General features: G+C 41.7%; 1 protein-coding gene across 1 annotated transcript; it reads left to right on the top strand.

Moving 5' to 3' along the window:
* The first annotated feature begins 1224 nt into the window (after nt 1-1224).
* oprd1b (opioid receptor, delta 1b) lies at nt 1225-3854 on the top strand. The gene is made up of 3 exons (XM_053432861.1): nt 1225-1475; nt 2768-3123; nt 3325-3854. The coding sequence occupies exons 1-3, from the start codon at nt 1225-1227 to the stop codon at nt 3852-3854; spliced, it is 1137 nt and encodes a 378-aa protein (XP_053288836.1).
* Nucleotides 3855-16102: the final 12248 nt, after the last annotated feature.

Raw genomic sequence — 16102 nt, 5'->3', positions numbered from 1 at the left:
AGTTGTAAAAGATAATGTAATCAAACTGTAACATCTCTACAGCACCGGCATATGGAATACATGCAGGCTCAAAATGGCAAATCACACATATTAGTTTTTGAATTGATGATTGAATCGAAGAATATACCTATGACAACCAACTACTGCATATGTAACATTTATATTGTATATTCATTGATTTAGGCCTAACAAGTAACATAACATATTTGTTATTGTTATTGTACTGTTGAAATGTATCATAGCCTAACATATCTGTGCATGACAACATCTGTATTGTGCTGAATATTAACATTAACAAACTCCATTGCAGTAATTTTTTCATCAGCATATTAAGTTGCCATAATAAGTACAATGGTTCTATGTTACTGTAGTTTTATTTATAAGAAGTGTGATTAATATGCCATTAGCTGGTCACCATGTCGTGCACCACTTGCTGATTTCTGAATAGGATGACACAACATGACAAATAACCTGAATCAAGTCATGTGACCTGTCCTAGACTTTTGATAAATTATATCTTGAATGGCTGAAAATCCTTCACGCCTCCCAGGGGATGTCTGAGAGAGTTTGCATCTGCTCCCGCACACTTTTTTATGGATTGAATATTTCATTACTGGCAGGCAAGAGCATCTTCCCTGTGTCTCAGTGAGGCGACTTCAGGGAGGTGACTGGCTCCTGATAACAGCCAGCTCTCTAATGGAGCTCCGCTTCCACAGGCCAAAGGCCATGGAGAGTGGGAGAGAAGAAGTGGAGGTGCCTCAAGGGCCAATGAGCAGAGGAATGACCCGATGCCTGCAGGCGACTCTAATTGAGCTGTAAAGATACAACCAGGAGAGATCCTTGGATTCTTTGGCTCTGGTCGACATTGACGAGGAGTCGGGTAGCAGTTGGATCAAGAGGCTGGTCATTCTTTCTTTAATCACAGCCAATAACGAGAATACAAAAGCATTATTCTGTGCTACATCTAATTACAGCGGGTTGACAAATGGTTTCCCTTTAGGCAGAGAAAACAGTCTCCACAGAGAGGCTGAGAGAGAGAGAGAGAGAGAGAGAGAGAGAGAGAGAGAGAGAGAGAGAGAGAGAGAGAGAGAGAGAGAGAGAGAGAGAATATTTCGGCTGGTCGCCTCATCTCTCTCTATTTTCCCTTCCAGTTTCCGTGCGCTCTCGTGCGCCTTCTTTTGAAACCTCCGTCTTCCCACTTGATTTTTGGAGAGAATTCAAACAATGGAGTTCCCCACTCTTCTCCCCGACGACCCGGGGCTTTTCAGCGAGCGTTACTCGGTGTCAGGAACTCCGCTCAATGTCACGTTCTCCGAGGAGCTGCTGCTGCTGCCTGCCAGGAGCAACCGGACCAACGGGGCTGCAGCCAGGGACACTTCAAGTCTCATCATCGCCGTGTGCATCACGACTCTGTACTCGCTCATCTGTGTGGTGGGACTGCTGGGAAACGTGCTCGTCATGTACGGGGTGGTCAGGTAAGAGACAAGAGATCTACATAAAGAAACACAAACTAATTCCAGTGAATAAGAGAGGACAAGTTATTGGCTTTTTCAAGTAGGATTTGCTGCCGGCAACACGCAGATCAGTGAAAACTGGCACAAATGAAACGTTGGTCCAGGATAGAAATTGTTTTACTTTTATATCATGTGGAAATATTCGATATCACCTTTAAGTACCATACAGACTCACTTCTTGGAATAAATCTAATGTTACACAACTATGCGTCTATAAATACACAACGTTGTGATTGTCTTTTATAATTGGCCACAACAATTCCAGTGCGTCTGAGAGGCACTCAGACGCACCCACACACACACTCACACACACACACCTCCTACACATTTGAGAGGAGGGCGGTGCAGCTCTCCAGCTCAGGGTTGAAATTAGCCGTCTTCATAATTTGTATTACAGAAAGATGGCGTGTACACATTAATCATGTGTAAATGTATTGATGATTTGTGTCCTGACGGTTTGATGCTGATAAATCTGAAGCGAGTTGACGGTTGGACCTCCCCTGTCATCATCCCCCTGAGCTGCCTCTCCAATTCCTGAATTGATGCTTTTAAGATTAATTTCCCAATAATCAAACAAAGTGAATACAAAAGACATTATGGCCTCACTCTTTCCTTGCAAAGATCCCTGCATGGCCTGTAATTATGTGGTGGATTAGGAGAAAATGTAAAGACATCCCTTTGTCTCCCCTCATCCTTTTACAGCCCGTTGCTGCAGTTTAATTAAATTTGTCCGACCACTGTGGACTGAGGTGGAAGAATCCATCTTCAAACAGGCAGACAACTGTTCGGCTGCCATTCAGACAAGGCTGGCCGCAAAGAAGAAAAACATGTTCAGAGGATCTGAAACCAAGGAGATGTTTTGTAGGATTTTTCAGTGGGAATCGATTCATCGGATAGAAGTGCAGTTTAATGGAGGTTTACAGTCACTTTGGCAGAGGAGAGGGGCTCTCAGGCATTCAGTGTAATGCCATAAAAACATTAAGCGTCTGAAAAGCTCATTCAATCTCAATATTGTATCAAGGGGGAAATCGTGGATAATTGGTTTGAGGGGGGAAACTGATTAAATCAAATAATAAATTGGCTTATAACCTTGAAATATTTTCATGGAAATGGAAGCGTCTTCATTGGCACAAAGCAGCCGGCAGACCTTGGAATAAACTCGGCCCCATCCAACTAGCAACGGCTTCTGTCGAATGAGAGACAGAATCAATCAGAACGGCTCAGTGTTATTTTCTTCTCCTCCAACCAACCAGGTACACCAAGATGAAGACGGCTACCAACATCTACATCTTCAACCTGGCCCTCGCCGACGCCCTCGCCACCAGCACGCTCCCCTTCCAGAGCGCCAAGTACCTGATGAGCACGTGGCCCTTCGGGGAGCTGCTGTGCAAACTGGTCATCGGCATCGACTACTACAACATGTTCACCAGCATCTTCACGCTCACCATGATGAGCGTGGACCGCTACATCGCTGTGTGTCATCCGGTGAGGGCCCTGGACTTCCGCACGCCCGCCAAGGCCAAGCTCATCAACGTCTGCATCTGGATCCTGTCCTCTGTGGTCGGAGTGCCTGTGATGATCGCTGCTGTGACCAAGGTGACGGATAAAGGTGAGGGGCCTTTATTGTGGCAGGACTGACAATAGTGTATAAAAATGTCACCTGACCTCACATGCTTTTTGGTACCTTCGTTGTCAAGTGTTGATTTCGGGGATTCATCTGTAACAGAGAAAACATTTGAACTGGGTGATTAACTTGAATTAGCTTCTCCCCGTGGTTCCCTATTAAACCTCTAACTGTTTAAATCCTCAGGAGCCACCGCCTGTACACTCCGATTTCCCAAACCTGAGTGGTACTGGGACACAGTGATGAAAATCTGCGTGTTCATATTCGCCTTCGTCGTTCCCGTCCTGGTCATCACCATCTGCTACGGCCTGATGATCCTGCGGCTCAAGAGTGTCCGCCTCCTCTCCGGCTCCAAAGAGAAAGACAGGAACATGCGGCGGATCACCCGCATGGTCCTGGTGGTCGTGGCGGCCTTCATCATCTGCTGGACCCCCATCCACATCTTCATCATTGTCAAGACAATGGTGGATATTGACCACAAGGACCCCCTGGTAGTGGCCAGCTGGCATCTGTGCATCGCTCTGGGCTACACCAACAGCAGCCTCAACCCCGTGCTGTACGCCTTCCTGGACGAAAACTTCAAGAGGTGCTTCAGGGACTTCTGCCTGCCCTACCGCACCCGTCTGGAGCAGAGCAGCTTCACTAGAGCGCGCAACAGCACGCGGGAGCCGGCCTCCATTTGTTCTCCCGCGGTGACAGAGAGACCGCCGGCCTGACTAGGCGTGGGTCAGTTGGCGGGGGGGACAGTTCATGAGGACCTCCAGACTGAGGTCACACAGATTTCCACTACAGGAGTATGAGTCGGCAGACATATACAGCGGGCCTGAGGAAGAATTATTGATTGTGTGTTTGAATTCATGTAATGAAACGCCCGTGTCCAACATGAGACATAATCCCTAATGGAGTGGCTTTCAGGATGATCACAAACATGCCTGTGTGGGCCTGCGCAAAAGGAAATGGATACGAATGTAAATACAATCTAAGAGTGTGTAGAAAGCGCGCATACACACACACAGTAGTTGGAGTTAAACGTTAATTTCAAATGTGTCTTTATTTTGGTCCAATAATGACTAAATATGAAGTTAAAGGTTCAGTGTGAAGAAGCTGGATTCCCAATGGTGACACTGCAGAGTTCAAACAACTGAGTATCCCTCCAGTATCTCACCACCTCCCATTAGCAGTTTGAAGAAGAACCTACAGGGATCTTCAGCAAACAGACAGTAAATACATAAAAGACTCTCTCTGGAGCCAGTGTTTGGTTTGTCCATTCTGGGCTACAGTAGAAACAGGGCGGTGCCAACTCTGTGGAAAGGACTCGCTCCTGACATAGACATGAAGGCCTTACTCTACCAAAACGAAAACACGCTTCTAATTATAATTAATTATACACTAAGAAAAGCAGAATTATGAGTTCTGAGCGTTAACATTCGTGTCCAGGTCTCAGGTGAACAATGAAGGGCTCGTAGAGTACACAGTCGCACAATGATCAGATTGTCTAGGGAGGGACGACATTGATCTTAAACACACAGAAAAAGGCAACCTGAGTCTGTGTAAAGCCAAACAGTGGCCTGTAATTGGTTGAGTTAGTCACCTGACCTTTCACAGATCATGTTTTCCACTTGATGGAGACCGGAGTGAATGAGAGAACACCGCTGTCACAGCAGGAGGTGAGACTTACTGCAGTATGGGACTGGCAGAGCATCAACACCAGAGATACAGCTAAATATCATGATATATTTAAGTGAGCAGGTGAAATAGTGTTTATTCCCCATGGTTGGTGAACTGAAGGATGCAGTGGGTTTTTGGAGCCTGTTTGAAAACATCTAACGGCTGAAAACTGCATTACTAGAGGTGCAGATTAACCAAAACAGTGATGTTTCAGCCCCCCCCCCCCTCCATGGTTTTATTATTATTACAAGCAGCTTCTTTCAATTGAATCACCATTGCTGAATCCATTGTTTAAAACCACATTAAAATGCTTTTATAGCTACTTTAAAGTTGGATTTGATTTGGGACTTAAACCTCAAAGTGTTTAATTTCTCATCCAGTGCACCGTGGAGTACAGAGGCAACAAAATGAAATATGCATATCTGTCCTAATTCATCTCTGGCTGTATTTTGTGAATGGTAATAGTATTGTTACAGTAGTAAAGACAAACGGCGTACACATAATGAATAATTCGTTTTTGTTACAGATCTGTCTCTGAGGTCAGATTCTATATGAAAACAAGGGCATTTTTAAATTTTGCTACATTGTGAAAGATGTCTGGCACTTCCACTGTATCACTTCTCTGCCAGTTTGGCTCTTTTGCACAATCAAACATTCAAATGACAGAGGAACAAGACACAGTAGTTTCAACGTATAGTGGCATGACCCCAAACTGGCATGGAGGCAGGCCCAAACTGGATAAGATGCATTGACATACATGTCAACTGGTAATTTGCCACTGATGATTGTTGTCTTGTGGACAATGTTTTCACATGTTATGGGATCAGTCAAATGGATGGCAGTGATTTTGCCCCTCAAGAGATGCAGGTTCATTGAAAAAGGGTAGAGCTCTACAGTATATACTCTGTCAAGTATAACATTGTTATGTAACAGCATATTATTAAATGGTAATGTGTTTTGTTTGGTTAAGCTATTGTATCCTTAAGCTTCACTTGTAATTAATTAATTAGAGTTGAATGTTATTTAACTATGTATTTACATGAAGTGCTACTCATACTAGAAAAAGCATTCATACATTTTCAAAACTAATCAATAGTTCCTGTTTCCTGTCTGGACTGTGTCTGGCTTCCTTTTTACAATGATCCCTGTAAATACATTATTTATGTGGATGTTTTTCTGCTGAATGAAAATCTGTACCGTAATGCCTTATTCAGCTTTCTGTTTGGTTCTCTTTGCAAAGTAAGTGAATTGTTTTGTGGAGAAAAGTGCTTGATCTTTATACATTTGTATATTTTGTTGTTGTTGCAGCAAACACAGTATACAAAAAGTGTCTTATTATACAGATATAAAAACAGCTTTGTGTCCTTTTTGGAGCATTCATTTAAATACTGCAACCTGTCGATAACACTCCATTTTGAATCCAATGATTTGTTTTTTGTGATAGTTCTTTACAGGTGTTGTGAACATTACCCTTTTGCTCTGTAAATGCCAGTGAGGCCTTATGGGAGCCACACATGTAATTAGTCGGTATGATGACATATGGATTACAGATGGGTTCAATGTTGAGTCGGCTCAGCAGCGTTTGACCTGGAAGCCCCTGGTGGCTGCAGGAAGCTGGGGGCTAACGGAGGTGGATACAATACATCTAAACTGAGAGCGTAAATATGACTGGACACAAACACAACTCAAAGTCAGGGATGATACTGGAGTTTCAAGACAACAGACACCCTGGAGGTTTAACTCATTAAACAATATAGAAATCAATTGATAGGGCTGGTGATCTTTATACATTCATTATTTTAAAAAATACGAATATATTAAAAAATAAAAAGTTGGATTTATATTGTGCCTTTCAAAAGAGGGCAGAAGACAGGTATACATATATATATATATATATACCTATAGGGCCTACTTCATTTGCAGCAGTGGAATTGGTGTTCTACATATTTATAACTGCGGCACAGTGTGTGAGGGATCAACTGAAAATAAACTATATATTGCTTCTTGATTAAAAAGGAACATGTCACCCAGTACAAAGTGTATCTCACTCAGTGCATCTAATACTTTCTGGACAGTAAATGGAGCTTTAAGCAAAGAGGGGTAAATCAATCAAGCTAAAGCTACACAAACACACACACACAATAATTATTAGCATCCACACAATTTGTTGACTATAAGCTTAATGCATATTACCAGCCTTGTCCTCATAATCAAACAGGCACAAACACTGACTGAACACAAAACCAGACGATCACTTCACTCAGTTTTTTTCAAACTCACCCTGGAGAAATAAAAAAAACAAAAAAACATTGTATTATCTTTTTCAAGGAATGAGTTTTCATTCAATAGGGATGTGCACACTTAACTCCATGGGTTGCATTAGAGTGCCAGTCGAGTGCAGTCAGGATCGGTCAATACCCATCGTGTTGTTATTAGAGAAGGAGTTAACACTCATATGAAACATTCTTGATGTCACTGCCAGTGCAGGCTCACAGGGCGGTGTGTAGAACATCACAGATCATTGGCCGTGCTGTGTTGTTGTCCACGGATTACATCTTCAATTGGCGTTTCACTGAAGTTGTTGCACACATTAAAGGGCTGAAATCTGTCTCTGCTGAACGACTGATGGTCTCTGAGAGAAGTGAAAGTGAGATTGTTGAACAGCTCGAGTTTCTGCGACCAGACAGGATCAGTGCAAACATCTCAGAAATTCCCTTTATTTAACATGGCAAAGCTATCGTCAGGCAAGCAGACAGAAAGTGACATTTGTGACAGCAAGGGGTGTGTGTGTGTGTGTGTGTGTGTGAGCTGTAGATTTCCTTTGTGCTGCAGAGCATATACTGTTGCATGTTCTCTATGAAATATACATGCCTATATGCTCGCTGTGTAAAAGACAAATGAAAAAGCAACAAAATTTATAATTTAGTCCAACATGAGCTGGCTCCCGACTCAACTAAACTGCTCGCTGGCCGTTTTGAAATATGACCAGTGAAGTGCTTTATTCAACAGAGCAGATGGATCTACGGCTCTATACTGTCCTGTCTGAGAACTCAAACTCTAGTGTAGCTGTGTTTGGGCTCTAAAACCGATGCTATCAAACATGCGCAAACAAACACACTCAAATACTGTAGAGCAGTTCCAGCTTGTGACAACAACATTATTAAAAGCTTCCATCTAACCCCAGCCAATGGTTGCACATGCACTCAAACAAATTAACGGAGGGAGAACGGAGAGACCATCTTGCTGAAGCATCTATAACAGCTCTCAGTGCATTAAACGCTTAAACTAGTCCAGTAGTTTTGAAGCATCATTGTCATTTCTTTTTCATCTGGATTACACGTGTTCTCCCGCTCATTGATCTGTGAAGGAGACCGTGAAGAGATCTACAGAGAGGGAATAAGGGAGGTGTCTTGCTCCTCACTAACACAGCAAAGACAGATTTGCTCCATCGTATCTCCTGCACACAGTTCTGCAACCGTGCAATTCGTTCAACGTTCATACTTGTCTGCCAGTGCTCACCCTGCCAGTGCTGGGTTATGTAATCCAAAACGGAAGGTCCAAAATGAATCAGGTAATGATAATGCAGAGATTTAGATAATCCCTTTGGCCTGTGGTTCTCTGTCATAGATTGTCATTCAGTTTCCTTGATGTTTTTGCACCAAGGTGAGAAGGGTAAAAAGGAATTTCTTGATTTTCACAAGAGACCCAATGACTTGGGGGGTTCCCTGCTGAGGAGCGATGATGGGATTCAAACTGGGCGCCATCTGCCATCTGAGTCGTTAGGGGAGAGGGGCTCTTAAACCTTCTCAGATAGTCTTTGCTCCAGGCTAACCGATAATAACGGCCTCCTGCATTTGAAGTATAAAAGGACGTTCTCACCGAGGTCTGAACCACTCCTCATGTTCTGTTCCATTGTAAACATTTGAACCAGTTAGTTATGGTTTCATACTTCATTTAGAGAGTGCACTAAATCATTTTGTATGACATATGTACATCATCAGCTATATTGGCTGCTATTCATATACCAGACAAAATTTGGCCACTATGTTCATTGGGGAGGAGCAAGGTCATCCAATGACAAAATACCTCAATTTGGGACTGAAGTACTCTATATTGAATACTGAGTGTTCAAGTTATGCCCCTCAAGTGACCCTTCCTAGCAAAGATGTGACTTATTTGAATTGAATATTTGATTTTTGATTTGATTCATATTTGTGAATCAAGTTGTTTTGATACGTGCTATTATATTATTATTTTTGCAGTATTTAGCTGCATCTGTGGCAAGAGCTTTTCTCTCTCAGTTCTCTCCCTCTCTGCTCCACCTTTCCCTTTTCTTCTTACCACAACCATCCATTTCACGGGCGACTTGTCTAATGTTATCAGAAGTGGGTTCACAGCTGCAACAAAGATTTTAGATGGAGCTGTTAAAAATTTTGGCTGCTATGAGACCATGGGAACGGATTGCGTCAGTATATCTCAGATAAGTGTATTTGAGGTGTCTGTCAACTCATTCCTGTTTGCTATATTATTTGCTGGTCAGGTTGCCCGTTCAAGGATGACCAGAACGACAATACACAATTTCCCGGTGCTTCTGATGTGCAGTCCACTGTACTTCGCCTCTGGGTAGACTGAGCTATCCACACCGTAAATGAACAGAATCATAGTTTAGTTTAACTTAGATCAGTTTCGATCTCTTTTGGTCAGACTACAGTTTGACCCATTGGTCTGGGGTGGCTTTCACACTGTGGCTCAGACTGAACTGAAGAGTTTGTGGATCAGGACCAAACAAGGTGTGGTCCCCATGCAGCAATAATTTACGTACAGTCCCTAAAAACTCCATGCAGGCAAACATATCTAGTTTCAAAGCATCAATCCGCTGCATCTCTCAAGCTGCCATCGATACAGGTGATTTATAAGATCATAGTTTTTACACAGACTTCTGTGAGTAATCAGCACTGGATCAATATGACACCGGTGTCAAGTAAATAACAGGAAAGGTCCATTAAAGCCCCCCCCCCCCCCCTTATGGTGCTTCATTAACATTCTTTAATGCTTAGTGTCATTCAGTCAACATAAAAGATCTATGAACATGAACATGATGAGGAGATGGGGCCTTAATTCTCACCAGCCCCTGCTGCTGGTCCTCCACTGCACGGCTCACGAGAAGCCCTCAAACCAACGGACAAGGAGCCTATCAAGGCAATCTCCAGTAATCACTGAGTGAGGTCTGCGGGTCTGGAGAGCCACTTGCTTAACAACAAGACAGATATTCATTTGTTGATAATACCCTGTATGCTACATGCGCACACAGTCCCGGAAAATACCGTTTTTCTCAGAGTAAACAATTCTCCTGTTAGAGCTTTCAAGAGGCTTCAACCGCTCCTCTCCCATGGCAACATTTAGCATTTCATACGGCTCTTAATGCATCAGGAGCAGGCAGGGGGCATGTGTTGTTGTTGTTGTTGTTGGACTGCTGCAAAGGAGGGCTTCTTCATGTCAAATCCATCCAGGCAGTAAAACACAGGGAGGGTAACGGCACTAGAAAGAATAATGTGCTAGCTTTAAGGTAATGTTACAGAGATTTGTATTTTTAAAAGGTTTGAAGGGTCACATGTAGGGTTGCAAAGGGGCGGCAAATTTCCAGAAAATTTTCAGAAACTTTCCATGGGAATATTCAGCTCGGGAATTTGGGGAATTTTGAAAAAGAAACACTCTATTTTAAGGATGTATTGAATGCAACACACGCGGCACGTTGAATTTCAACCCTCCACTGTGCATTTCTCCATCACATGCACAGATAATTCCAAGCATCCTGCACACTACAGCAGAGCTATTGAGGACTGCTGTAGTGTGCAGACTAGTCAGGTAAGTTTCAATGATATTACTGGGGAAAATATATTAACATGCTGATTGAGGATTGTTCATCTGTTCATCTAGCCTATTTCTATTCATTTATCCATCAATTGTAAAATATTTTTAAAGACGATTCCAATTGGCCAACTATTTATATCTCTGGCATTGCTTTAGTGTTTTTTTACAAGCTTTTTTCTCATCTTATTCTACAGATCATTGCCTAGTGCACTATCTCATGTGTGGAGACATTTCACCCCAGCCAATTTGGAAGGAAAGGCTTTGTACATTTGCAAATACTGTGCAAAGACCGATGTTAAGAATGACACAAAGATGCAGAAGCATATAGTCAAGTGCATGACAAACCAAATGTTTATATTTATGTCTGCATATGACAAGGTAAATACAGTTAGTGTAAATTACCCACACAATTTCCAGTTTATTCCCGTATATTCCCGTTAATTCCCATGGAAAGTTTCCAGCTTTGAATATTCCCGGAATTTTGCAACCCTAGTCACATGTCAATCTCCGCCATCAAAAACAAAGCTGATTAAACAAAGCACATGTTTTATAACCTCTATGGTGAAAGAGAGGACTGGGATGGATGCTTCATCAGAACAGTAAACAGATGTCAATTTTTTGGCAGGTATTGTGTTGATTGTTAACTCATGAGAGGTCATGGGAGTTCATGTTGACAGCGACTTTGGCCTTTGACATTACTCAGACCGATTACACAGAAACTACTGGACGAGGGAGAACTCATTCAATTTTGGTGATTTTTTTTAACTTTTCTTTAACATTGCGAGATTTTGTTTCAACATTTCCTTGATTTCATTAGAGAATACTTCATGGAGATTGATGAAAATCATGTTTAAGGGACTGATATGAGTGTTGGGACCAGATCTAAATACAAATGGGGATCTTTTGACTTTAAATGTACTTTATAGGTACACGAATATACACTCTACTGATGCCTTTCTAGTTTGTGGCCACATTTGCTCTCAATCAATTCGCCTCATTTTATCTACAAGTTCCACATACATGGATGCATTAGAGCTTTTTCTTTTTACGAAAGAAAGTTTTCCTGTATATGTGAGATGGAACTTGAAAAAATTATAATAATAATAATTTGGATAAATCCTTCCTGCTGTGTCATATTCAACACTTCCCACTTGACAACCCTGAATGAGATGTCTCCAGAGCATCGCCCCCTCATAACGCTCTGGATGTCTTGATGAAGACATACTTGAGAGGCAGGACTCAATCAAATGAACTATGAGTTAATTAAAAAAAGCAGCAAGGGCTCAAGAACTGCCACATCCCAATTAAGACGGAGCTAAATGAGGCAAAATGCGCCGCCTGACACGAGCCTGTTACAGCAGTATCGTGTAAAGATTCACGCAAAGACAGAGTCACCGAAAACAAAAGCTGCTGAAAGCCTGGTGCGCCGCTCACAGTGGAGCAGCCAATAGAAGTGATTCATTCCTCTCTCTCTATAATGAGAGTGAATGTGTGGCGGAGCAGGTGCCTGAGACTCCTCGGCCTCCTCTGTGATTAGCTTTTCAAGAGGAAGATTAGACACCACATGCATTACGAAAAATCCTGTTAAAGTTTCTACGAGTCAAAAGAATTAATCACAGGATGTCTCCACTGAACTCCTCTGTGGATGTGTCTCCTTTCTCCTGGGAATGGATGGAGTTTCTGAGCATTATGAGACAGTGGAGTGCTTCATCTTTAGCATCTGTGCAGCTGCTAACAGACGCTTTCAGGTTTAATCAGTTCAATTAGGTTAGCACAGGTGTTTTTAAAGAATACAGCGAGAGACCTGAAGGTCTGGAAGGTTCAGAACCAGGCAATTAAACTACACTTGAGAAATAGAACACAGTCTGGAGGTTTCAATAAAGGTGTCCAAAAAGAAAATGATTGATTTACATTTCAGAAACATTGAGGAGAGAGTGTCTCAAGGTTTTTTTTATCCTCATAATACCTCTAAATATTTTACATAGCTTCACATTGTAGCAGTTCATCACTGACCTGAGGCAAAAATTCATGAGAAAATGTTTTATCTGGTAAAATATGAAGTTGTTATTCAGTATTATATATTTCAGAACTGCAGTCAGAATAATGTTCTCTTTTCTTATGCGTCACTACCAAACCAGACGGTTTTCTTTCCTGGTCGGAAATTATGTAAGAAAATACAGCCAGTGTGATGGGTCTGCATTTGTCTGGATGCCAAAAGCTGTTATGTTTAGTAAGTACTGTATAACCGTTTAATACAAAGTTTACATCCATATGTACTGAAAACTTTGAAATGTATAGAATAACATTAATTAATTTGTCATAGATGAATATTTAGATCAAATTGATCTTGACTGTTAAAAAAAAGCTGCTTCTCTCTCTCTCTCTCTAACACACACACACACACACAGGTCCATAATCTATGAATCACTTCAGTTGTGTGAAAAAGTAAAGCAGTCAAATATGTTCCCAACCTCCCCCTCTGTTGAATAATGATCAGAAAAGGGTTTCTACAGAAGACTATAACAATGAAGCTGACTGTTTGCATATAAAATCTCACTTTGCCTCTTTCTCCTACTTGTTAGCATCTGCAATAATTACAGTATAGGCTATTGACATATTTTGTGAGGTCACAGTGACATTGAACTTTGACCATTGAAATAGAATTAGTGCAACCAAATTTCCTTAGACATCACATTCATGCTAATTGCATCTATACAGTTTGCAGAAATGGATGTAAAGACCCCAACACTATGCCCAGGGTTGCTGCTGTCATTTCTAGAAGGCATAACAATTTTCCTTTTAAAATACATTTAAGAAATTTCTTCAAAAAAGCATTTTGAATAGAAATTCTCGCTGTAAAAGAGAAAGCCGAGCTTCACATAATACCCAGAATTCGTTTCATATTGTAGAGTTCACGCCCACGTAGAACAGAGACCTTGAAAAACAGTTAGGGCAATCATCAATCTTGTTTTTTCTGATAAAGCCTTTTAGCCACGGTACAACAGTAACTACCCAGCAAATGTATTCCTCATATTTCTGCCCTGACGCAGGAACAAACAGCGAAGCAATAGAAACAAGGGTTCGCAGTGATGAATTAACTGCTTGTGAAAGATACTTTAGCATTTCAAAGCTTTTTCGCCATGACAGCTCTTTACAGGATTCAACCCTTATATACTTCATCATCTGTCTTTTTGGTCAGATGAAAGAGAGGACCACGCACATTTCCCCCCACATAAAAAACAAAAGGCATGTAGCTTTGATGTATGTACTCGTGCCGTCATTTGCATCCTCAAGTGTTTCTGATTTAAATTCATGACTTCATGTGCAAGGATGTGGTGTTTACCTCCTTAATAGGCATTAGGGAAACAGGGTGAAGATGCTGTTGGGCAGAACTGGTGCTGATGATGACCTACAGTACTGTGGATATAACTGTCTCACTAAATTGAGTTTGTTCACTTGCGAAGATGAAGGGTGCTTATAATCAGATTGGACAGAAATGCAATTGCCACATTTTGCTCTTTCCCTGCAGCAATAGTTCCAACATTCAGGAGGAGCCATTTTTAAAGCTTTTTTCATTATGGTACTTAAGTTATGAGAGAAAAAATGAAAATGTATTAGAAGTTATGATGGAGAAAATGTTTCCACATTTTTTAATAACTGACAAATGTTTTACAGATTGACTAAAATGTCAAACCTTAAAAATAATCTGAATTAGATTTTGTTTTATGGTGGATTTTTCCTTTTTCAATCGGTATTGGATTAAGCACGTCTGTGCATAGCGGAGCCGCAGTGACAGATTTTAATTACTGATCCATCTGCAGACTATTCTTTTTGAGTCATCATAACTACTGACTATTTTGTCTACATGCCAGAAACCAGTGTTCATCATTCAATTTCAATTAAAAACTGGGGCCATTTAAACCAAGTTTAAAAGTCAAGGCTTCGGCACAAAGAGAGTGAGTTTGCCGTTGCTCAACCAAGAAAGAAAGGACAGTGACTTAATTTAGCCTTAAGTCATCGGTAATGGACAGTGTTGTGCAAGTTCACACCTCTCATGAACTAGTTCAAAGTTCAGTTCATACAAGTAAACATGAATAGTTCACGTTCATAGTTCACCATTTAAATTCTGAACTAGTTCATAGTTCAGTTCATTTCATAGTTTTAAGGTGGAAAGTGAGAATGAAAGACTTAACTTGTTAAAGAAAACCTTATCCATCACTACCCCTTGCCTTTAATGTCGGAATCTTTATCAGAGTGTGTGTAAAAATCTCTCAGATAATAATAAGGTGCATCGGATCTCGGATGTAGTTGCTGAGTCTGCGTCTCTGCTTTCTCTTGCCATCTGTATATGAGACCGAGAGCTGATGTGTTGCAGGTATGGCCTGTCCCTTTAAGGAAAGTTTGTAGTGTGTGACGTAGTGCACCTGGGTATTGTGGGTAAAGACGCTAAAAGTGTGTGTATAACGAGAAGTGACGGACCACCTGGAGGTGATGCGAGTGTTGCTCCTGCTGTATAACCGAGAAATAGAGTGGCCGCATTCCAAGTAAAGAAACATCTCCTCCTCCTTCTTCACGGAGCGGTCCGGACAGCTGGTTACCGGCCAGACAGCGAGCCAAGATAACCAGTGACAGGGGCGGCTCCTGGTACAGGCGACATAGGAGACGGATTTATCATGACGTGACACATGCAATGTTAAACAATACATTAAGTCACACCATCATTCTCTTAACCCCGGGGACGCACCGGAGGTAGAAGCGCTGCGAAAAGCGGTCCGCTTCCTTTCCTCGCCCATGTTAAATACTTGGGCTGTTCGCACCAGCGGTGTAGTGCCGGGAAGAACCGGGAAGCTCCGCGGCCACACATACGCACATAATCTCCTGTTAAGACCAGCATCATTTACCCCTGAACCAGCTAGTTGATGATGACGAAAAATTGAATTAAGTTAAATTTACATAGTGTAAGATATTTTGCAATTAATAAGAGAAATCCTACCAATTTAAGAGTTAAATATATATCCAGCTTAAAGATGGGAAGAAGTAGGATTCAAACCCGGGTCCTTATTGTTGGAGAAGGGACGCTCTACCAACTAAGCCACACCGCCTGATAATTGCTGTGAGGAACTAAGCACCATAACAAGATGGACAAATTATCATGTGCGTGTGTCCGTGTCATTTTATGCTGGTTTTGATAAACACTTCAGAGAAAATATTTTGTACTTAACTACATATATTTGACAGCCTTACTTAAAAGTTACTTTTATATTTTTGCCTTTTAGATACTGGATGATTGTTAGAGAATAACCCAGTACGTTTTCCAACCTTGTCTTTGAAGCCTTACAAGAATCACAGTCTGCTGTGATGTCCTGAGGCTGCCCCCTGCTGGCTGCTGGGTTCCTCTGCTGCTCTAGCTCGGTTTGTGCAGCTT

The sequence above is a fragment of the Pleuronectes platessa genome, chromosome 10 (genome assembly GCF_947347685.1).
Source record: "Pleuronectes platessa chromosome 10, fPlePla1.1, whole genome shotgun sequence".
Taxonomy (NCBI): Eukaryota; Metazoa; Chordata; class Actinopteri; order Pleuronectiformes; family Pleuronectidae; genus Pleuronectes; species Pleuronectes platessa.
This window is presented reverse-complemented; position numbering and strand designations above follow the sequence as displayed.

Bases quoted from the DNA above. Each gene is read 5' to 3' on its own strand.
- oprd1b (XM_053432861.1), top strand. From the start codon at position 1,225: ATGGAGTTCCCCACTCTTCTCCCCGACGACCCGGGGCTTTTCAGCGAG. The intron at 1,476-2,767 runs GTAAGAGACAAG...CCAACCAACCAG, and splicing joins GTCATGTACGGGGTGGTCAG to GTACACCAAGATGAAGACGG. The intron at 3,124-3,324 runs GTGAGGGGCCTT...TTAAATCCTCAG, and splicing joins GACCAAGGTGACGGATAAAG to GAGCCACCGCCTGTACACTC.